The following is a 24193-nucleotide window of genomic DNA, read 5'->3' on the forward strand; positions in this document are numbered from 1 at the left end:
GCCGGGGTGGAGGTTGGGGGGGGGGGGTCCGTGCCGGGGTGGAGGTTGGGGGTTGGGGGGGGGGTCCGTGCTGGGGTGGAGGTTGGGGGGGGGGTCCGTGCCGAGGAGGGTGATGGGAGGGCAAGTGAGTTGGTCCACCTGGCCAGGTGCCAGCCTCCAACAGTTGGACCCATGCGGTCCATGCCACCTGGCTGGGGGGAGGGGGGGATATGGGCAATGATGACATATCGTCGTTCCCCTCCCCCCCACCAGGCCGTCATGTTTTCAGATCATCCAGCGATGTTGGCCGCCGTGGTGGCAGCCGCTCATGTCTATGTTGCCCTGGATGAGGAGGAGGAGGAGGAGGAGGAGCGTGCCAGAGAGGCGGCGCAGGCTGCCGCAGAGGGGCAGGCGGCAGCCGCCCAGGCTGGAGGGACACCTGACCGACAGGACGAGGAGGGGGAGGAGGACGTCGCGGCCCCACGGCAACGGAGGCACCCGAGGGCGCCCCGTGTGTACCCGCCCCGGCAGTCATACCAGGACCTCACGGACCGGGAATGCAGGAGGAGACTCCGGATGAGCAGGGAAACCGTGGCACACATCTGCCACCTGCTGGCACACCTGTCACCGCGTGGCACTGGCGGGGGACACCCTCTCCCGGTGTCCGTCAAGGTTACGGTGGCCCTGAACTTTTATGCAACGGGGTCATTCCAGGCACCGAGTGGGGACCTGTCCGGCATATCGCAGACTTCGGTGCACCGGTGCATCCGGGCAGTGACAGATGCCCTATATGCCATGGCGCACCGCTACATCCGCTTCCCCGTGGACCGGGCCAGCCAAGATGCCCGGGCCGTGGGCTTCTCTGCCGTGGCCGGGTTCCCCATGGTCCAGGGCGCGATCGATGGGATGCACGTCGCCGTGCGGCCACCTGCAGATAACAGGGCCGTGTTCACTAATAGGAAGGGGACCTATTCGATGAACGTACAGGTGGTCTGCGACCACCGCATGATGATCCTGCACGTCTGCGCCCGTCACCCAGGCAGTGTACACGACTCATTCGTGTTGTCGCGGTCATCCATCCCCGGCATGTACGAAGGACGCCATCCCCGGCTGAGGGGCTGGTTGCTGGGCGACAGGGGCTACCCATTGCGATCGTGGCTGATGACGCCTATACGGAGGCCACGCAATGAGGCGGAGAACCGCTACAATGATGCCCATGTAGCGACAAGGGGAGTGATCGAGAGGTGCTTTGGCGTGCTGAAGATGCGTTTCAGGTGCCTGGACCTCTCTGGGCGCCCTCCAGTATCGGTCAGATAGGGTCGGCCGCATCATTGTGGTGTGCTGCGTCCTGCACGACATAGCCCAGCAGAGGGGCGATGTGCCGCAGGCAGAGGAGGGCGGAGTGGAGGAGCAGCAGGAAGAGGCACAGTCCTCCCCAGATGAGGGGGATGGGGGGCAATGGTCAGGGCAGACGGGGTAGACACAGGCGGGTGGCTGTCCACCGTTACCGGCTGGCCCAGCGGGCACGGGACAGACTGATAGACGCCCGCTTCACTGACTAGATGGGCGTGGGAATCGGGTAGTATGGCCACAGACCGCACACCATGGCAACAGCCGACCACCCACACCCCACACCCATCCACCCACCCAGCACCCTCACCCCCCTCCCCAACCCCACCCACCCCACCCGCATGCACACCATCCCCACCCCCCCATTGCCGATCCACCGGCGGCACAACGGGCCGGGCTCACACAGTTGCGGGTGGACGCGTGTCCATCGCAGGCCATGGAGGATGATGACAACCCGCCCTGCGATGAGCTCCTGGCTCTACATCGTTGGACTATGTCTGACCCATGGCCACAGTACCACCATCCACCCGGACCATCCCTGCATGCGGCTGTGACACTGCAGCGCACGGTCCCGTCCTCTGCCCGGGGGATGTTGATGGCGGCCCAGGGGGAAGGGGGCAGACTCACCTGGGGCTGAGGTAAGACCACCCCTCACACACACACTTGCACTCAACGTACATGACACCCCCGCACACTTTGGACAGAGCACAAAGGCAGCTTCGGTAGGTGTAACATTGACTTTAATAACCAAAGTAGTTCATGCACGTGCCCTAGCCCCTAAAACTCATCTGTGCCCTGCACCCGTGCCAACTTACTCAGTGTCTAATTGTTTGGCCTTACGGGCCCTTTGACTACGTCTACGTGGTTCCCCAGACGGTACAGCAGAACTGGAGGTGGACTCCTGTGATTCCTGCCCTCTGACACTGGATCCCTTTGGCGGCCGTTTCCTGGGACGTCCTGGCCTAGATGGGCCAGGCTGCGGCCCGGGCGACTGGGATGGCGAGCTGCCAGCCTGTCCTGCCCGATGCACCTGGGACGGAAGGGGGTGAGTCCGAGGTGTCGCGGTGTACCGGGACCTCCCCTACAGAGGGAGCCGGGATGGACCACACCACCTCCTCCTCCCTCGGGGTGCCCGATGGCCCCCAGGCCTCTACATGGGTGGGGGATGCGAACGGACTGGCCATCCGACGCCCCCCCGACATCTGGCGCTGCCAGTCCTGGAGGCCCGTGCTGGTATCGACAGGGGTCTGCAGGTTTGCAGCCATGGAGCCCAGGGTGTTGGCAAACCTGTCTGTGACAGTGCGACGCCGGCTCGCACATGGCCACTGGCGCCGATGCCCTCAGCGATGGCCTGCAGAGACTGGGCCATGGCCTGCTGAGACTGGGCCATGGCCTGCAGAGACTGGGCCATGGCCTGCAGAGACTGGGCCATGGCCTGCAGAGACTGGGCTATGGCGTTGAGCGCCTCTGCCATCTGGCGCTGGCACTGGCTCATGGCCTCCTGTGAGAGGGCAGCCATTTCCTGGGCCACAGACGCCGCCTGCACGGAAGGCCCCAGGTCTCGCAAACCGTTCCCCATGTCTGACACCGTCGCACCCATTGCCTCCACCGTGGACGCCACCCGTGCGGTGTCAGCCTGGGTGGCACGCATGACCGGCACCACTCCCAGCTCCTGGACACGGGTGGACTCCTCCACCTGCGACCGCAGCCGCCGCAAGCCGCCCGACACCCTCTTCGCTCGTCTCCGCGTCAGTGGTTGCATCGGATCTATGTGTGGGTGTGGTAACTGCAGGAACCCGGGATCCATCTGGGCGGCAGATGTTCGCTTGGCCTGGGCTGCCCTCCGACCGCCCGGTCCCTCTGCTGCTCCTACCTCCACCTGCTGTACCGGGACGGCTGTGTTGTGCGCACCAGTGAGTGTACCAGACGCCTCATCATAAAGTGCCCAACCGTGGTGAGTGTTTCTGCGATGGTGGAGGGTGTTGGTGACAGCAGTGGCGTTGTGTCGTGCTCTTCGTCCCACTCTGAGTCCATGGCACTTTGGGGTGGGGGTTCGTCTCCACCCATCCACTCTGAGTCACTGTCCGGTATTTCGTCTTCCTGGGTAGTGATGTCCCGGGTAGTGCTGTCCCGGGTAGGGGTGTCCTGGGTAGTGCTGTCCTGGGTAGGGGTGTCCTGGGTAGTGGTGTCCTGGGTAGTGGTGCCCTGGGTAGTGGTGTCCTGGGTAGTGGTGCCCTGGGTAGTGGTGTCCTGGCTCGGATGTGACGGGGGCCTGTGGCTGCCCCCCTCATCGCTGGGTGGTTGCTCCCGCACGTGACGGGGGTGTCGTCTCCCTGTTGCTCCAGGTCTCTCCGTCTCCCGTGGTGTGCGAGGGGCATCCTGCGGGCGTCGCATGCTGGAGGGTGCAGGTCTCTCCGTCTCCTGTGGTCTCCGAGGGGCATCCTGCGGGCGTCGCATGCTGGAGGGTGCGGGTCTCTCCGTCTCCCGTGGTCTCCAAGGGGCATCCTGCGGGCGTCGCATGCTGGAGGGTGCGGGTCTCTCCGTCTCCTGTGGTCTCCGAGGGGCATCCTGCGGGCGTTGCATGCTGGAGGGTGCGGGTCTCTCCGTCTCCCGTGGTCTCCGAGGGGCATCCTGCGGGCGTCGCATGCTGGAGGGTGCGGGTCTCTCCGTCTCCCGTGGTCTCCGAGGGGCGTCCTGCGGCCGTCGCATGCTGGAGGGTCCGGGTCTCTCCGTCTCCTGTGGTCTCCGAGGGGCATCCTGCGGGCGTTGCATGCTGGAGGGTGCGGGTCTCTCCGTCTCCCGTGGTCTCCGAGGGGCATCCTGCGGGCGTCGCATGCTGGAGGGTCCGGGTCTCTCCGTCTCCTGTGGTCTCCGAGGGGCATCCTGCGGGCGTCGCATGCTGGAGGGTGCGGGTCTCTCCGTCTCCTGTGGTCTCCGAGGGGCATCCTGCGGGTGGTCTGCATCTGCGGGGATGGGTGCCTGGACGTTTGGTCCTGCGATACACAATGAAGCATGCATGGTTAGACATCAGGCAGTGATCAGGTGATACGGGGGAGGGGGATATAGGGGAGGGGGGATATGGGGACGGGCTGTCGGTGGCTCACTCGCTAGTACGCCCCCGACCTCTGCATCAGCAACCTCCCGGTCCTCAGGTCCGCCAGCCAGTTCCAGGGCCCTTTCCTCGTGTACGGTCAGTGGCCTCTCATCAGCGGGCCCTCCTCCAGTCCTCACATGCTCCCTATTGTTGTGTGCGCGCTTCTCCTGTGGGGGGTGGGGGGGGTGGTGGCAGGGGTAAAAGGCAACACTGTTAGGCAGGTATATGAATGCACGCCATCGGTTGCGCGTGCATTGCAGAGGTTAAGGTTAGGGCTGGATTCACTTGGGGATATGGGGGATATGGGGGAGGGGGGATATGGGGGAGGGGGGATATGGGGGAGGGGGGATATGGGGGGATATGGGGGAGGGGGTATATGGGGGAGGGGGGATATGGGGGAGGGGGGATATGGGGGAGGGGGATATGGGGAGGGGGATATGGGGAGGGGGGATATGGGGGAAGGGGGGTATGGGGGAAGGGGGATATGGGGGAGGGGGGATATGGGGGAGGGGGGATATGGGGGAGGGGGGGATATGGGGGAGGGGGGGATATGGGGGAGGGGGGATATGGAGGAGGGGGTGATATGGGGGAAGGGGGGATATGGGGGAGGGGGGATATGGGGGAGGGGGGATATGGGGGAGGGGGGGGATATGGGGGAGGGGGGATATGGGGGAGGGGGGATATGGGGGAGGGGGATATGGGGGGAGGGGGGATATGGGGGAAGGGGGGATATGGGGGAGGGGGGATATGGGGGAGGGGGATATGGGGAGGGGGATATGGGAGAGGGGGGGATATGGGGGATGGGGGGATATGGGGGAGGCTCACCCTGCCTGCTCTGACGAGGTCGTTCACCTTCTTGTGGCACTGGGTGCCTGTCCGTGGTGTCAGGGCCACAGCGGTGACAGCCTCTGCCACTTCCCTCCACAGACGCCGGCTGTGGCGTGGGGCAACTCTGCGGCCGTGCCCGGGATACAGGGCGTCCCTCCTCTGCTCCACCGCGTCCAGGAGCGCCTCCACATCGCGTGACTCGAACCTCGGGGCTGAGTGACGGCCAGCCATCCAGTCGGGTGTTGCGGTCGGGTGTTGCGGTCGGGTGGGGGGGGAGCAGCGCGGCCTTATGAGCCGTCACGCCGTGCGGCGCGTTTGACGCTGCACGGCGTGAACCACTGCGCAAGCGCAGATCCCGTTACGTCGCTGCTAGCCCATTTCGGGCCGGAGACTATCGACCCATTTTTCCGACGTGACGCAAGTCGGATTTGCGCCGTTTTTTGCGCCGATCGGCGGACTTTCCGCCGATAACGGAGAATTCAGCCAGTCTAACAATGTCTCAGGGTGGCTATGTCAGAGCATAATTCTGAGGCACATGAAAAAAAAAATCACTATTTTCAACTATTTGTAAGCATACCATTGAATGGATCACACAAGCAACAGGTATCAAGGCAGTGCATTACCCAAACTGATCTCCCCGAGTGTCTATGGGTCTGATTTTATCCCTTTTCTCTAAGGAATCCCATTTTCTCTTCCCTCTATCACCTTTATTTTCTCTATCCTTGTGTATATCTGTGGTTCTCTTTGTGTCTATTTCGGTTTTCTTCTCACTCCCATGTCTGCTCCTCATCCACTCCGTCTGAACTTTTAACTTTCCCTGTTCATTATACTCCTCACTCACTTCATGTGTCTGATCTATCCGTCTGACCATCTTTCTGGCGATTTGTTTCTCTCCAAACACATCTTTCCCTCTCCTAGTTTGAACCCTCCATGAATTTCTGTTTTACTCTCTCTGAACTGTTCTATTTCCTGGTTTGTCTGGTCTGCTCTTCTCTCCCTGCTTGGTAAAACACCTTCTGCATGCTTACATTCAAAAGAGGTTTCGGGTGAGCTGTGCAGCAAAGGTCTGATGTTGACAGCAGAAGCAGAGGTCAGGAGCTGAAGGCCACAAATCATGGTGGGCTCTAATAATATTGTCCAATACACTTCATTAGTAATATGTGAAAATTCATCTAGATCTTCTTTACAATCATATATAATTCAAACTGGTAATTAGCGTTAAGTGTCCATTAAGAATGGGAATTCAGGTCCTCTGCCCACTCAATTTGTCAATCAATCAAAGTCCGCAATCGCCATGACGGGTTCCCGACCGCTGACACCACACGTGTCCTGCGTGGTTGGGAACTCAGTCCATTGGGGACGGAGCGTCGCGGGAGGGCGGGCCGATGATGTGCCAACGGCATTGCAATGGTGCGAGGCGCGCAATGCAATTATGCATTTCCAAGGGGGGGAAGCATGTCTGACCGGTGTCAAGCCGGCACCGGCCCCGATTTGGGCGTTGGAGTTGATTCTCCGCCCGATCGCTGATTACGATATTGGTGTTGGGCAACGGAGAATCCCGCCCTATAACTTTTTAAAAAATAAAACGTTGAGGAACAGTCACAGGACCACTAATTAGTTTTAACAACAAGAAAAAAGCATTTATTAAACATGGAAAGTTGGATTATTATACAATAGGCATTTACTCCCCCCTTCAACTTGATAATTAGACACAAATTTTAAGATTAATACAGATTACAAAGTACATTTTAAGATACAATGGTCTCATTGGCACACAAAGTGCCTTTTTAAAAAAATATATATTTTATTCAAAACATTTTTCGGCCAAACAAAACAGTACAAAATTTTTTCCCTTTTACAACAATAAAACAATATAAATAATAGTGACCGTTTTTAACAAATAAATAAATAATATATAAACTAAATGGCACAAAGTGCCTTTTAAGCACAAAAATGTATGAGGTCAAATGTATGCATTCCGCTCTGAACCCAATTTCTCCTCATAATCCCCCAGATGATGATCACATGAGTTTCCAAACTCCGCTCCCAAATGTATACTTTAAAATATTCTCTCATAATAATGCTTTCTCTTAGCAGTTTGCATTCTGAATCCAGACCAGGTTTTCCGAAAGACATTTTTAAACAAAGCATTCGCTGCACTTTTAACAGTGACTACAGTCCGGGATTTCACACCACCCTCTTTAGGATTTGTTTTGAGTGCTGTGCAAACTACTCACAATTGTTTCAACTCTTGATTCCTAGAATGTATTAAAATGGGATCTAATATATGTTTTACCTTTTAAGGCTGCTGCCCCACTATAAATCTGGTTACTGCAATTGTCTCTTTGGAGTATTGCGTGCAATTCTGGTCGCCGCATTATAGGAAGGATGTGGAAGCATTGGAAAGGGTGCAGAGGAGATTTACCAGAATGTTGCCTGGTATGGAGGGAAGATCTTATGAGGGTAGGCTGAGGGACTTGAAGCTGTTTTCGTTAGCGAGAAGAAGGTTAAGAGGTGACTTAATTGAGGCATACAAGATGATCAGAGGATTAGATAGGGTGGACAGTGAGAGCCTTTTTCCTCGGATGGTGATGCCTAGCACGAGGGGACATAGCTTTAAATTGAGGAGAGATAGATATAGGACAGATGTCAGAGGTAGGTTCTTTACTCAGAGAGTAGTAAGGGCGTGGAATGCCCTGCCTGCAACAGTAGTGGGCTCGCCAAAACTAAGGGCATTCAAATGGTCATTGGATAGACATATGGACGATAAGGGAATAGTGTAGATGGGCTTTAGAGTGGTTTCACAGGTCGGCGCAACATCGAGGGCCGAAGGGTCTGTACTGCGCTGTAATGTTCTAAATTCTATGTTCTAACTCAGAACATTTTGTTTACTCTTCCTTGAATTCTTCTGAACAATACCTTGGTTTTTGTTCACTTAACTCCAGATTTCCTGGACACCTCTTCATTTTTCTAGTTTCCTTAACTATTTGCTCTTCAGATCTGCGCAATTGTTTTCTTCACCATTACACCATGGTATGACTTTTCTTCCAGCAAAGCTGAGAGATATGTTCCCTCTCTAGCCTTCTAAACCAACTGCTTTTAGCAAAGGTGTGAGAGCTGCCTTCGCTCTTACTGCATATCTCCAACTGCAATCAAATTAGCTACCTAAAACTTAAAAGCTTATCAAAAGCGAAGCAACACCCACATGCTTGTGGCTTTTATTAATTCTTCACTTTGTAGCCCTCTAAAAGCACAATAGAAACACAGTGGGAACCCCCACACATACACCTTTGTCCAGCATGTATCTGACGATAGGTTTTACCCTCCCAGGCACAGAAATACTATACCTTTTTTGTAATGTTTACCAATACAATTAGAAATCCTTTAAAACTACCTTTTGTTTTCCTAACAGCCCACACAGGGGTGAGCCAAATGAGCCAAATGGTCTCTCCCCGTCAAATGGTCTCTCCCCGTCCTGCATGATTCTATGATCCTACCGGTGGTTTTACTGTTGACGTTTCTCTCTATTTCTCATTGATATTGCACCATCCATTCTCCCTCTGGATGAATATGCTCCTTCTCACCCCTTTTGACTGTGGCAGATGCTCCTGGTCCCTGCATTATTCGAAACTAAAGCCCATGTTTCTCCAATAATGCTGGCTGTCTTACTTGTTGTTCCAGTAGTTTAAGATAGGAACAGGAGATGGCCATTCAGCCCCTTGGGCCTCCTCCACCATTCAACGAGATTATAATTGGTCCATGCCTCAATGGTTAAAACTTTACAAACCTTGGAACATGTTGTTCCATTTCTATTGGGCTAATATATCTTATTTGTATTTAAATAATTTTATGAATCTGTCAAGTAACAAATAAATTAGTGATTGTAAAGTGGTACATACAAGTACAACTAGGCAATAATAGGAATTAATTCTTAAGAGTCATGAGGCATCCTTTCTCCTTACCAGTCTCACAGCTTGATGGGCAGTATCCTTGGCTTCTTTTGCGACTTTTTCAGCTTCATCAATTTTATCTTTGATATTAGTATAAGCTTTGAAAGCTGCAGTTGCATTAAAGGACAAATTCTTGGCTTCAGCAAGGATGCTGTTCGGTTGGAAAAAGATAAATGTGTAAATAATAGTAACTAATAACAATCACAACTTTGAACATTTTTATACTTGCTAGTATCTTAAGAGGACTTTGAACATTTTCTTTGAAGAGAGGTGTTCCCTCTAATGAATTAATTGTGTCTGATTTGCTTCTTTTTCTTTGCAAGGGAAGACCACATCATTCTACAGTGAAGACAATGAAGCAGTTGGTGTGCTCCCAGGGGCCACCACCTGTGCCACACCTCAACAGCTTTCTGGCAGAAACAATCCTGAGATTTGGCTATTACAGGGAGTTCAGCAACTGGGAGTTTGAATAAGTATCATTGTAACTCCATGGTCCTATACATTAATGTCAAGTGCAGCAAATACTGGAAGGTTCTGCTGCACAGCAGGTCTATCTGAAAAGAGGAAAGTCAACAAAGACATTTTGGGCAAAAACGCTTTGTTAGAACTTCAATTATGGTGAAAGGCCTCTTGTTAAGCTGCATTTTCTTCTTTTTCATACTGGTGGACCTATAGAGATTGTTTCCCACTTTCATCCCATTAATAAGGAACCTTGTCTGTTAGCAGCACACGACTTAAACTTGGGTAGAATCTGAACAGGACCTAATTTCTGTCATTTAATCAATGATCAGAAAATCATGTGCAATGCTTATCTGGATTTCTGTTCAGTGCTTTCAGGGGTTAAATCTCCATTGATACCCAAAGTCAGATAATTATGGCCGGGATTCTCCCGAGCCCGTGCCGGCTCGGACAATCGCCGGGAGGGGCGTGCGAATCCCGCCACGCCGCACCGACGCCGGGACTGCGATGCTCCGAACCGGGAAAAAGCTCGCCGACAGGGATTGCGCCGCGCGGCCCGCAGAATCGGCAGGCCTCGCGCGACGTGCTGGTCCCTGGGTCTGCTGCGAGTCTCCGTCCCGGATGGGCCGAAGTCCTGCCGATGTGACCGCAGCACACGCCGGCGTAAATCAAACGTGGTATTTAACGGCGTCAACAAGTCGTGCTGGCTGACGCTGGCGAAGAAGGAGGGGACCCGCCACATGTCAAGACGGCTGGGCCGTTGCGAGGGGGGGGTGCGTTTGGCGGGGGTGGAGGCCGGCCAGGGCCGGGGGTGCTGGGCGGTGTCGGGGCTGGTGTCTGGGGAAGGTGGGGGGGGGGTCAGAGCTGGTGTCTCGGGAGGGTGGGGGCGGGGTGGGGAGGATAGTGTCTGGGGAGGGTGGGGGTGGGGTGTGGGTGGGGTGGGGAGGGTCGGGGATGGTGTCTGGGGAGGGTGGGGGTGAGGTGGGGAGGGTTGGGGCTGGTGTCTGGGGAGGGTGGGGGTGGGGTGGGGAGGGTCGGGGCTGGTGTCTGGGGAGGGTGGGGGTGGGGTGGGGAGGGTCGGGGCTGGTGTCTGGGGAGGGTGGGGGTGGGGTGGGGAGGGTCGGAGCTGGTGTCTGGGGAGGGTGGGGATTGGTGGGGGTTGTTTTGAGTGCCCTGGTGCCACCTGACAACAGTGGCGACCGTGTAGCCCATGGCACCAGGTTGCGGAGGTGGGTATGTGCAATGATGATATGTCGTCTGCCCCCACCACCTTCAGACCGTTATGTTTGGCAATCACCCAGCGATGTTGGTTGTTGTGGCGGGGGCCGTTGTCATGCATGTAGCCCGATGGCAGCTGGAGCAGGGGAGTGCCAGGGAGGCGGCGGCGGCGGCTGCCGCAGAGGAGCCTGCCACAGAGGGGCAGGTGGTAGGCGCCCAGGCCAGACGGCCGGCCGCCCAATAGGATGAACTGGAGGAGGAGGAGGAAGTGGTGCCACGGCGACCAAGGCACCCAATGAGGCCCCTTGTGAACCGGCGCCGCACGTCGTACCAGGACCTCACGGACAGGGCATGCAGGAGGAGACTCCAGATGAGACTGGAAACTGTCGCCCATATCTGCCACCTGATGGCACACCTGGCACCGCATGGGACTGGGGGTAGACACTGTCTCCCGGTGGCCATAAAGGTGACGGTGGCCCTGAACATTTATGCCACGGGGTCGTTCCAGTCGCCGAGTGGGGACCTCTCCGGCATCTCCCAGACATCGGTGCACCGGTGCATCCGCGCAGTGACAGACGCCCTGTATGACATTGCGGACCGCTACATTTAGTTCCCTGTGGATCGCGCCCATAAGGATGCCCGGGCAGCGGGATTTGCTGCCGTGGCCAGGATACCCATGGTCCAGGGGGCGATCGATGGTGTGCACATTGCCCTGTGGCCACCAACGGATAACAGGCGAACAGGAAGGGGTCCTACTCCATGAATGTGCAGGTGGTCTGTGACCACCAGATGATGAACCTGCATGTCGGCGCCCGGTACCTGGGCAGTGTACATGAATCGTTCATATTGGCACAATCGTTCATGCCCACCATGTTCGAGGGACAACACCCCCCCCACCCCCCCCCCCCCCCCCCCCCCCCGCCTGGTTCCTGGGCAACAAGAGTTACCCGTTGCAGTCATGGCTGATGACGCCTATATGTTGGCCACGGGTCGACGTGGAGAACCGCTACAACTATGCCCATGCAGCAACCAGGGGTGTGGTCAAGAGGTGCTTTGGGCTGCTGAAGATACGCTTCAGGTGCCTGGACCGCACTGGAGGTGCCGTAGTACCCGTCAGAACGGGTCGGCCACATCGTTGTGGTCTGCTGCGTCCTGCACAATATAGCCCAGTAGAGGGCCGATGTGCTGGACGCAGAGGAGGAGGAGGAGGAGGCAAGGGTAAGAAGACGATGGGCACGCCTACCCAGATGAGGGCGATGTGGCGGGGGTGGGAATGCAGATGAGGGTGATATGGAGGGGGTGGGAATGCACGGGACATATGGGCTGAACAGGGACGGAAGGCTGCCCACCGATACCGGATGGGCCAGCGGGCACAGGAAGAATTGATAGCCGCACGGTTACAGACTAGTGGGGGGGGGGGGGGGGGAAATCGCTGAGCATGGGTACGGACAGCAAAGTACCGCACCACTCCACCACCCCCACCCTGCCCATCACCACCACCCTCACCCCGCCCACCACCCACACCCCACCCACCAACAGCCACCCACATGCACACCACCCCTCCATTACACATCCACCTGCGGCACAACGGCCGGGCTCAGGCGGTCGCCAGTGGAAGTGGGTCTATTGCATGGCGAGGAGGATGTGACAACCCGCTCTGCCATGAGCTGCGGGCTCTACATCGTTAGACAATGTCTGACTCATGGCCATAGTAACACCCTCCACCTGGGTGTACCCTGCATGCGGCCTGGACACTGCGGAGCACGGACCCGTCGTCTGCCCGAGGGCGGGATGGGGAAGGTAACACAGGGCGTTGGGAGGGGCGCATGCCACACTCACCTGAGCTCGACCCCTCACATACACTGGCGCTCACTTCCCACCCCACCCCCATCGGACAGAGCACAGAGGCGGCTTCTGGAGGTGTGAAAGTTGATTACAAACGGATCAGACAAGTGCCCGAGTCCCTATAACTAGTCTGTGCCATGCACCCGTGCCAACTTACTCAGTGTCTAATTTTCTGGCCTTATGGGCCCTATGACTACGTATAGGTGGTTCCCCAGATGGTACAGCAGAATTGGAGGCGGACCCCTGTGATTCCTGCCCTGTGACAAGGGTCCCCTTTGGCGTGCGTTTCCTGGGGCGGCCCGGCTTGAATGGGCCAGGCTGCGGCTCGGGCGACCGGGATGGCGTGGTGCCAGCCTGTTCTGCCCGTTGCCCACCAGATGCACCTGGGACGGAGGGGGGGGGGGGGGCGGGGGGTCCGAAGTGTAGTGGGCATCTGGGACCTCCCCTACAAGAGGACCCAGAATGGGCCCCAGCACCTCCTCCTCCCTTGGGGTAGCCAATGGCCCCTGGGGCTCTCCATGGGACGGGGATGTGAACGGATCATGCACCCAAGGCACCCCCGGCACCTGGCGCTGCCAGTCCTGGAGGCCCGCCCTGGTAGCGATGAGGGTCTGCAAGTTGCAGACATGGAGCTTAGGGAGTTGGCCATCCCTGCCTGTGTCCGTGCGATGCCAGCCAACACGTGGGCAATGGCGCCGATGCCCTCAGCGATGGCCTGCTGAGACTGGGCCATGGCCTGCTGAGACTGGACCAAGGCCTGCTGAGACTGGGCCACGGCATTGAGCGCCTCTGCAATCTGCAGTTGGCTCTAGCTCATGGCTGCCTATGAGAGGGCAGCCATGTTGTGGGCCTTGGACGCCGCCTGCATGGAAAGCCCCAGGTCTTGTATACTGCTGCCCATGTCCGACACCATCGCCCCCATTGCCTCCACCGCGGACGCCACCCGTGCGCTGTCAGCCTGGGTGGCAGCAATGACTGGCACCACTCCCTGCTCCTGCAGACGGGCGGACTCCTCCACCTGCGTCTGCAGCTGCCGCAAGCCAGCCGTCATCCCCTCCACTTGTCCCACGTGGACTGCATCGGGTCTATGGGTGGGTGTGGGAACTCCAGGAACCCGGGACCCGTCTGGGCGGCAGCTGGTTGCTGGGGATGGGCTGCCCTCCGACAGTCCGGACCTTTGGCTGCTCCTACCTCCACCTGCTGTACCGGTACGGCTGTGTTGTGCGCACCAGTGAGTGTCCCAGAAGCCTCATCACTAAAGTGCCCAACCGAGGTGAGAGTCTCTGCGATGGTGGAGGATGTTGGAGATAACAGTGGCGTTCTGTCGATGTCCTCATCGGAGCGGAAGTCTGGGGTCCCCTGGGGTGGTGTGTCCTGTGTTTGTGTGTCCTAGTTGTCCCGGGTGTGTGTCCCCTGGGTGTCGGTGTCATCAGTGTGGGTGCCCTGTGCCGTCGTGTCTTGGGTCGACTGGGATGGGGAGTTGTTGGTGTGGCTGCCCTCCCCATTGCTGGATGAGTCCCAACGTCGTGCTGGACCCGGCACTGGATTGGGGCGGCCTACGCCTGATGGCCCGGGTCGATCCCAGGCCTGTGGTCGCCCTGGCACGGCCTGGGGGCACAAGGACAGGTGGATCGCCATGTGGTCCTGCAATACACAAGACGGCATGCATGGTTAGATATGCAGATGGGGCTGGGGGGGTGGTGGGGGCAGGGGGGAAGGGGGGATGAGGGCAGGGGGGAATAGGGGGATGAGGGCAGGGTGGAAGGGGGGATGAGGGCAGGGGGGAAGGGATATCTCACTTGGTGGTGCACCCCCGATCTCTGCATCCACGACCTCACAGTCCCCGGGTCCGCCTGCGAGGTTCAAGGCCCTCTCTTCATGAATGGTGAGGGGCCGCAATTCAGGTAGACTCTCTCTGGTCCTGGCACTCTCCCGGTTGTTATAGGCGCGCTTCTCCTGGGGGGGGGGGGGGGCACGCTCCCGGTTGTTATAGGCGCGCTTCTCCTGGGGGTGGGGGGGGGGCACGCTCCCGGTTGTTATAGGCGCGCTTCTCCTGGGGGTGGGGGGCACGCTCCCGGTTGTTATAGGCGCGCTTCTCCTGGAGGGTGGGGGGGGGGGGGGGGGGAGGAGAGAAAGATCATTGTTAGGCGGACATATACTTGCAGCCCATTCGTTGGGGTGTATGTTGGCATAGGCTCAGAAGCCATGCTGCCAAAGCAGCGTGCATGGGTGGGTGCAGCCCTGTGGGTCTCAGCTAGGGCTGTACCGCCCATCATGCAGAAGGGGGGTTGGGTGTTGGTGCCATGGGCACAGTGGGGGGTACTCACCCTGGCTGCTCTGACTAGGTCATTGACTTTCTTGTGGCACTGGCTGCCGGTCCTGGGGTTTACCCCCAAGGCGCTGATAGCTTCTCCCGCCTCCCTCCACAGGCACCGGCTAGTGTTGGCAGTAACCCTGCGGCCATGTCCGGGGTACAGGGCCTCCCTCCTCCGCTCCACCAGGAGCGTCCAGGAGCGCTTCGATGGCCCAGTCCTGGAACCTTGGCGCTGCGCGGCGGGCGGCCATCTTCCCGCGTTGCCGTTTCTCTGCTGATGCCGTCAATTTAACAGCGACGCCGTGCAGCGTAATTGACGCTGCGCACATCAGTGACACCGTTCTGGGTCGTGCCGTCGCGCTTCCCGTGACGCACGTGCTGGTCCCTTCCGTTGCGCAGAATTTGCGCACTTTTGCTGGGTCCGACACCGGAGTCGTTCGCGCCGATTCTGAACTTGGACGCGGTAAGGGAGAATCCCGGCCGATGTCTTTTATACATTTCCAGCAGTTCTTGTTTTATTCTAATATCTAGCAATATGTATTTAAAGCAGTCTCGTTATTCTTTGCAATTTAAAAAAATAATAGTGTTCTTCTCCTTGAATTCTTAGGACTTTAAATTTAAATTAACTTGCACATTTCTTAGATATATAAACTGATTTTTCTCTCTCTCGGGAAATTTGAATCAATGCATTATTTTCAAACTTATTCTGTTCCTCCAATTCTTGCCTTTTGTTCATCTCCTCCTTTTCATCTATCATTGGAATTCCCTTCCTAAACCTCTCCATTGCTGCATTGTGACATCTCTTCCTTTAATACTTTCCTTTAAATCTATCTCATTGACCAAGCTGTTAATTGACTTTCCCAATATTACCTTCTTTGGCTTGACATCCATTTTAGTCTGATTACACGGGCCAGATGTTCAAATGCCCAAGGAGTCAAACCCAGTGTGAGTGCAATTTAAAAATGGCAGTCCCAGCGGTCACCTCAGGATCATGATGCTGCTGGGACAGTTTGGAAGCTGGGATCATTGTAGGGACATCAAAATGTTCATTTGACTTTGCGGAAGACTGAACTTTTAAAAAAAAATTTAGAGTACCCAATTCATTTTTTCCAATTAAGGGGCAATTTAGCGTGGCCATTCCACCTACCTTGCTTTGGGTTGTGGGGGCGAAACCCACGCAAATACTGGGAGAATGTGCAAACTCCTCACGGACAGTGACCCAGAGCCGGGATCAAACCTGGGACCTCGGTGCCATGAAGCAGCAGTGCTAACCACTGCGCCGCCGTGCTGCCCGGAAGACTGAACGTTGATGGGTCACCTAACACTGGGTCCAGTGATATACCTTTTCTGTGCTTGAATGGTCACTTTCCTCCATGCTCCAGCTCCTAGCCTTCTGTTGAGCTGCCAGCAGGGCAGCAACAGGCCCCAACATAGCTAACGCCTGCCTTTGCTGCTGGTGCCAAACAAGCATCGCCGACCTCCTGGAGGCATTTGGCGCCAATAATTGGACACTGAGCTCACCTCCTGCCCAATCAGTACATTTACTTTTTAAAATAGTGACGCGTTAGTGGTGCAGTACAAGCACATGGTTCAGAACTAGAATTCATTGGATGTTGGATTCCCAACCCCATTTTCAAAATCCTGCTCTATTTCCCGAAAGCACCTTGACATGCTTTGCTATGTTAAAGGAGATCAATATTCTCGTTAACCTACCCATCCAGGATTCCAGATGAATCGTTAAGTACTGCAGCATGATCCTCTGCACGAAGGACCAGTTTTGGAAGTTTCTCATCATGAATGCCAGCTGCAAGTGCATCAATTTTGTCTTTTAGCTCTGAAATTGGTGGCTCCAGATGTTTTTGCCTTTCTAGTTCCTGTAAACCAACAGGGAAACATGCTTAAAATAAACAATAAATAATTAGTTGTCAGTTTCCACACTGCTTTTTACATGTAGGAAACACCCAGATATATTTCACCAGGAAAATCAAGTAAAAATGTGCAATGATAACTACAACACGAGTAAAATACTCGAGGCTTTATGGGATCCCAAGAAAAGTGGTTAAGTTACTGAACTAGTAATCCAGAGGCCCGGATTAACTACTCAGCCAAACAAGTTAAAATTTGACGATGGCAGCTGGGGTACTTAAATTCAGTTAATTAAATGAATCTGGAATAATAAATTAATATCAGTAAAGGTGACGGTACAATGGCCAAATTGTTGTAAAACCCCATCTTGGTTCACTAAAGGCTTTCCAAGAAGGAAATCCGCCATCCGTCCCTGATCCGCCCTGTATGTGACTCCAGATCCACAGAGGTGTGACTAGCTCTTATCTTCCCTTTGAAACGACCCAGCAAGTCACTCAGTTCTCAAGAAGGCAGTTCACTGCTACTTTCTCGAGAGCAATTACAGAATGGCACTGGCTGCAGGCCTTTCCAGCGATGCACACATCTTATGAATGCATAAAATAAGGCCAACAGTAGGCATATGCATATTTTTTTAAATATAAATTTAGTGTGCCAAATTCATTTTTTTCCAATTAAGGGGCAATTCAGCATGTTCAATCCACCTACCTTGCACATCTTTGGGTTGTGGGGATGAAACCCACGCAAACACGGGGAGAATGTGCAAACTCCACACAGACAGTGACCCAGAGCCGGGATCAAACCTGGGACCTCGGCACCGTGAGGCAGCAGGGCTAACCCACTGAGCCACCGTGCTGCCTGCATATGCATATTTTACTGACTTACGAAGTGTGTACTATCAGCTTTCCTAAAGCTGCTTCAGAAGAGTCAAAGTAAATCTTTTGTGTCTCTGAATCTAAATATAAATCACTTTCTTTTTTTGTAGAAAATATTTCATTGAGGCTTTTATAATTTTAACAATTTTAAACATCTGGGGCGAGATTCTCCGACCCCCCGCCGGGTCGGAGAATCGCGGGGGGCTGGCATGAATCCCGCCCCCGCCGGTTGCCGAATTCTCCGGCACCGGATATTCGGCGGGGGCAGGAATCGCGCCGCGCTGGTTGGTGGGCCCCCCCCGTGATTCTCCGGCCCAGATGGGCCGAAGTCCCGCTGCTAGAATGCCTGTCCCGCTGGCGTAGATTAAACCACCTATCTTACCGGCGGGACAAGGTGGCGCGGGCGGGCTCCGGGGTCCTGGGGGGGGGGGGTGCGGGGCGATCTGGCCCCGGGGGGTGCCCCCATGGTGGCCTGGCACACGATCGGGGCCCACCGATCCGCGGGCGGGCCTGTGCCGTGGGGGCACTCTTTTCCTTCCGCCTTCGCCACGGTCTCCACCGTGGCGGAGGCGGAAGAGACTCCCTCCACAGCGCATGCGCGGGGATGCCGTGAGCGGCCGCTAACGCTCCCGCGCATGCGCCGCCCAGAGATGTCATTTCCGCGCCAGCTGGCGGGGCACCAAAGGCCTTTTCCGCCAGCTGGCGGGGCGGAAATTAGTCAGGCGCGGGCCTAGCCACTTAAGGTTGGGGCTCGGGCCCCAAAGATGCGGAGGATTCCGCACCTTTGGGGCGGTGCGATGCCCGACTGATTTGCGCCGTTTTGGGCGCTGGTCGGCGGACATCGCGCCGATACCGGAGAATTTCGCCCCAGGTTTGAACAAGAACAAAACAATATAACCAACACATACCCCCAGTGACAAACCCCAGCCAACATGTCTTACACAAACAGTACTACCTTCCCCAACCCCCTTCCACTGGTTCTCTTGCACTTACTCACCCCCCCCTTGCCTCCCTTCCCTCCACACCCCCCACCCGCACCCCCCACTCCCCCGCCCCTCCACCCCTGCTGCCAACCTAATTTTTCTCGAAGAAGTTGATGTACGGCTGCCAGCTCCGGGCAAATTCCTGCAGCGATCCCCTTAAGGCAAGTTTGATTTTCTTGAGTCTGAGAAACCCCGCCATGTCACTAACCCATACCCCTGACTTTGGGGGTTCCGTGTCCCTCCAGCCTAGTAAGATCCGTCTCCGGGCCACCAGGGAGGCAAAGGCCAGGACATCGGTCTCTCTCACCCCCTGGGCTCCCGGATCTTGGGACACACCAAAGATTGCCACCTCTGGATTCGGCACCACCCTCAGCTTTAATACTTCTGACATGACATCAGCAAACCTCTGCTAGAAACCCCTCAGCCTTGGACATGCCCAAAACAAATGGACATGGTTCGCAGGGCATAGTGCCCACACCTATCCTCCACCACCTCAAAGAACCTGTTCATCCGGGCCACCTTCTTGTGCGCCCTATGGACCTCGTTAAATTGTATCAAGCTGAGCCTGGCACACAACGAGCACGCATTAACTCGCCTCAGGGCCTCCTCCCATAATCCGGCCCCCAACTCCCCACCCAGCTCTTCTTCCCACGTTCTCTTCACCTCCCCTATCGGAGCTCCCTTCCACTCCATCAGTTCCTTGTAGATCTCTGAAACCATCCCCTCTCCTACTCATGTTCTCGACACCACCTTATCCTGTAGCCCCTGTTGAGGCAGGTGTGGGAAGGTCGAAACCTGCCTCCGCACAAAATCTCTCACTTGCAGATACCAAAACCCATTCCCACCTGACAACTCAAACTCCTCCTCCAACTCCTCTAAGCTCGGGAAGCCCATATCAATAAAAAGATCTCCAAATTTCTCGATCCCCGTCCGCTGCCACCTCTGGAACCCCCATCCTGCCCCTGGGGGGAACAGGTGGTTACCACATATCGATGCCCACACCAATGCTCCCTCCAACCCCATATGCTGCCTCCATTGTCCCCACACCCTCAGGGCTGCCACTACTATCGGGCTTGTGGAGTACCTGACGGCAGATTAACAGTGCCCCCAAACTCGTGTCTTTACATGAGGCCGCCTCCACCCGCTCCCACACCGACCTCCCCCCCAATACCCACTTCCTAACCATCGCAATATTCGGAAGAGCCAGCCCCCACCTGACCACACTCCCACTCCAGCAGCACCTCACCTTCTTCACTCTGCCCAGACAAATCCCAAGATCACCGCATTTACCTTTTTGAAGAACACCTTGGGTATAAAAACTGGAAGACGAACAAAAATCTCGGGAGCACTGTCATCTTCACTGTCTGTACCCGCTCTGCCAATGACAACGGGAGCGCATCCCACCTCCAAAAGTCCCTCCTCATTTGTTCTACCAATCGACCCAGATTCAGTTTATGCACCTGCTCCCACTTCCGTGCCACCTGGATACCCAAATACCGAAAGCTCTCCCTCACCATCCTGAACGGCATCTCCCCCAATCCCTTCTTCTGTCCCCTCGCCTGAATCGCAAAGACCTCACTCTTACCCATATTCAATTTATACCCTGAAAACGGACCAAATTCTTCTAATAGTGCCATAGTCCCTCCAATCCCCCTCCAGTGTGTCTGAAATATATGGAAGTAAATCATCCACGTAAAGCGAGACCCTATGCTCTCCCCACCCCCCGTACTATCGCCTGCCAGACCCTCAACGTTCTCAGTGCCATTGCCAACAGCTCTACAGCCAGGGCAAACAGCAGTGGGGAAAGTGGGCATCCATGCCTCCTCCGCTGGTGTAACCTAAAATAATCTAATCTCACCCGGTCCGTCCGCACACTCACGACCTGTGCCTGATATAACACCCGGACCCAGTCCACGAATCCCTGCCGAAACCCAAACCGCCCCAGGACCTCCCATAGGTATTCCCACTCCATTCGATCATAGGCCTTCTCTGCGTCCATGGCCAGAACCACCTCTACCTCGCTTCCCTCTGGAGGCATCATGATCACATTAAGTAACCTCCTGATGTTGGCCGCCAGATGCCTCCCCTTCACGGGAACTCCAACTTTTCCAGACATTCTCTCCTCCCTGGCTGGGCGTTCCGACTCGTACAGCTTACTATAGATGTCCCTAAACACCCCAGTCAGCCCTTCCGGGTCCAAGGCCGTATTCCCACCTGTGTCGTTCACTTCCCTATTCTCCCTTGCCACCTCCTGTTTTCTCAACTGGTGCACTAACTTCCTGCTCGCCTTCTCCCCATTCTGATATACCGCCCCTCTCATCCTTCTCAACTGCCCCACTGCGTTACCCGTAGATAATTGACCAAACTCCATCTGCAGCCTCTGCCTTTCCTTTAGCAGCCCGGCCTCCGGGGCCTCCACATATCTCCTATCCACCTGCAGGATTTCCTCCACTAGCCTTTCTATCTCCACCCGCTCAGCCTTCACCCCATGTGCCCGAAATGATATAAACTCCCCCCTGACTACTGTCTTCAGTGCCTCCCATACCGTACCTGCCGAAACCACCCCCATATCATTAATCTCCACATTACCCGGATGGCCTTCCTCACCCGCTCACACACCTCTTCCTTCGCCAACATCCGGCCTCCATTATGGGTGCTGGGCCCTCTTTCTGCTCACTCGTAGGTCCACCCAGTGTGGACCATGGTCTGACACCACTATTGCTGAATACTCAACATCAAACACCCCTGCCAACAACGTCTTGTCAAACACAAAAAAGTCTATTCAGGAGTACACCTTGTGCGCATGGCTGTAGAATGAAAATTCTTTCGCCCTCGGTCTCCCAAATCTCCACGGATTCCCCCCATGTACTCCATGAGCAGTGGCCAGGTGTCTGTCGAGAAGGTAATTTTACCCTTTAAAAACTTACCTTGCAGGAGAAGCAGCCTTCAGATTTTCGGCGGGAGCAGTGGCCAGGGGTCTGTCGGGAAGGTAAGGAGCTGGGAGAAATTTTAACTCTTCCTGGGTTGGTAAGTATTGTGATTGGTAAGTAAAATCCTTATTCCTTTCACTTATTCATTATTTGATATTATATTTGTAATCAGTTAAGGTAAAGTGTAAAAATGGCAGGAGATCCCAGACCCGTATTATGCTCCTCGTGTTCAATGTGGGAGTTCAGGGACGCGGCCGATGCCCGACTCCTTCATGTGCGGGAAGTGTGTCCAGCTGCAGCTCCTGTTAGGCCGCATGATGGCTCTGGAGCTGCGGATGGACTCACTTTGGAGCATCCGCGATGCTGAGGAGGTCGTGGATAGCACGTTCAGTGAGTTGGTCACACCCCATATTAGGGTTGGTGAGGGAGACAGGGAATGGGTGACCAAAAGGCAGAGAAAAAGCAGGAAGGCAGTGCAGATGTCCCCTGCGGTCATCTCCCTCCAAAACAGGTATACCGTTTTGGATACTGTTGGGGGAGATGACTCACCAGGGGAAGGCAGTAGTAGCCAGGCTCATGGCACCGTGGCTGGCTCTGCTGCACAGAAGGGCGGGAAAACGACTGGCAGGGCTATAGTATAGGGGAATCAATCGTAAGGGGAGTAGACAGGCATTTCTGTGGTTGAAAATTAGACTCCCGAATGGTATGTTGCCTCCCGGGTGCACGGGTCAGGGATGTCTCAGATCGGCTGCAGAACATACTGAAGGGGGAGGGTGAACAGCCAGTTGTCGTGGTGCATATAGGCACCAACGATATAGGTAAAAAACAAGATGAGGTCCTACAATCAGAATTTAGGGAGTTAGAAGATAAGTTAAAAAGTAGGACCTCAAAGGTAGTAATCCCAGGATTGCTACCAGTGCCACGAGACAGTCAGAGTAGAAATTCAAGAATAGTCAGAATGAATATGTGGCTTGAGAGATGGTGCAGGAGGGAGGGATTCAGATTTGTGGGACATTGGAACCGGTTCTGGGGACCATTACAAATCGGATGGTCTACACCTGGGCAGGACTGGAACCAATGTCCTAGGGGGTGCTTTTGCTAACACTGTTGGGGAGGTTTTAAACTAATGTGACAGAGGGATGGGAACCAGATTAGGAAGTTAGAGGTTAGTAAAGAGACAGCAACTAAAGCCAGTAAGGTACTAGATAATAAACTCAATGTGACTAAGGGGAAGAGTAGACAGGGAAGAGATGATGAACGCAAAGGGACAGGTGGTCTGAGGTGCATTTGTTTCAATGAGAGAAGTGTAGCAGGTAAGGCAGATGAACTTAGGGCTTGGATTAGTACCTGGGAATATGATGTTATTGGTATTACGGAGACTTGGTTGAGGGAAGGGCAAGACTGGCAACTAAATATCCCAGGGTATAGATGCTTTAGGAGGGATAGAGAGGGAGGCAAAAGGGGTGGAGGAGTTGCATTACTCGTCAGAGATGATATCACAGCTATGATTAAGGAGGGCACGATGGAGGATTTGAGCACTGAAGCAATATGGGTAGAGCTAAGAAATAGGAAGGGTGCAGTAACATTGTTGGGACTTTACTACAGGCCTCCCAAAAGCGAGCGTGAAGTAGAGGTACAAATATGTAGACAGATTATAGAAAAATGTAGGAGCAATAGGGTGGTCATGATGGGAGATTTTAACCCCCCCAGCATTAAATGGGACTCGTGTAGTGTTGGAGGCGTAGATGGAGCAGAATTTGTAAGGAGCATCCAGGAGGGTTGTTTAGAGCAGTATGTAAATAGTCCAACTCGGGAAGGGGCCACACTGGACCTGGTATTGGGGAATGATCCCGGCCAGGTGGTTGAAGTTTCAGTCGGTGATTATTTTGGGAATAGCGATCACAATTCCGTAAGTTTTAGAATACTCATGGACAAAGACGAGAGTGGTCCTAAAGAAAGTGCTAAATTGGGGAAAGGCCAAGTACAACAAAATTTGGCAGGAGCTAGGGAATGTGGATTGGGAGCAGCTCTTTAAGGGTAAATCCACATTTGAAATGTGGGAGTGTTTTAAGGAAAGGTTGATTAGAGTGCAGGACAGACATGTCCCTGTGAAAATGAGGGATAGAAATGGCAAGATTAGGGAACCATGGATGACAGGTGGAATTGTGAGACTAGCTAAGATGAAAAAGGAAGCATACGTAAGATCTAGGCGACTTAAATCTGATGAAGCTTTGGAGGAATATCGGGAAAGTAGGACAAATCTCAAACGCGCAATAAAGAGGGCTAAAAGGGGTCATGAAATATCTTTGGCTAACAGGGTTAAGGAAAATCCCAAAGCCTTTAATCGTATATAAGGAGCAAGAGGGTAACTAGAGAAAGGATTGGCCCACTCAAGACAAAAGAGGGAATTTATGCGTGGAGTCAGAGGAAATGGGTGAGATTCTTAATGAGTACTTTGCATCGGTATTCACCAAGGAGAGGGACATGACTAAGGGACATGAGAGG

At 54.9% G+C, this 24193-nt stretch overlaps 1 protein-coding gene across 6 annotated transcripts in view; it reads right to left on the reverse strand.

Moving 5' to 3' along the window:
* lama2 (laminin, alpha 2) overlaps positions 1 to 24193 on the reverse strand; it is a 747099-nt gene that overhangs the window by 106517 nt on the left and 616389 nt on the right. For all 6 annotated transcript variants that reach the window (XM_072499223.1, XM_072499224.1, XM_072499222.1 and 3 more), the window contains 2 exons: positions 16751 to 16911; positions 9214 to 9352 (listed from right to left, as the gene is read on the reverse strand). In XM_072499223.1, the coding sequence (XP_072355324.1) occupies positions 9214 to 9352; positions 16751 to 16911 (300 nt within the window). The remainder of the gene's footprint in view (positions 1 to 9213; positions 9353 to 16750; positions 16912 to 24193) is intronic.

The sequence above is a fragment of the Scyliorhinus torazame genome, chromosome 4 (assembly GCF_047496885.1).
Source record: "Scyliorhinus torazame isolate Kashiwa2021f chromosome 4, sScyTor2.1, whole genome shotgun sequence".
NCBI lineage: Eukaryota > Metazoa > Chordata > Chondrichthyes > Carcharhiniformes > Scyliorhinidae > Scyliorhinus > Scyliorhinus torazame.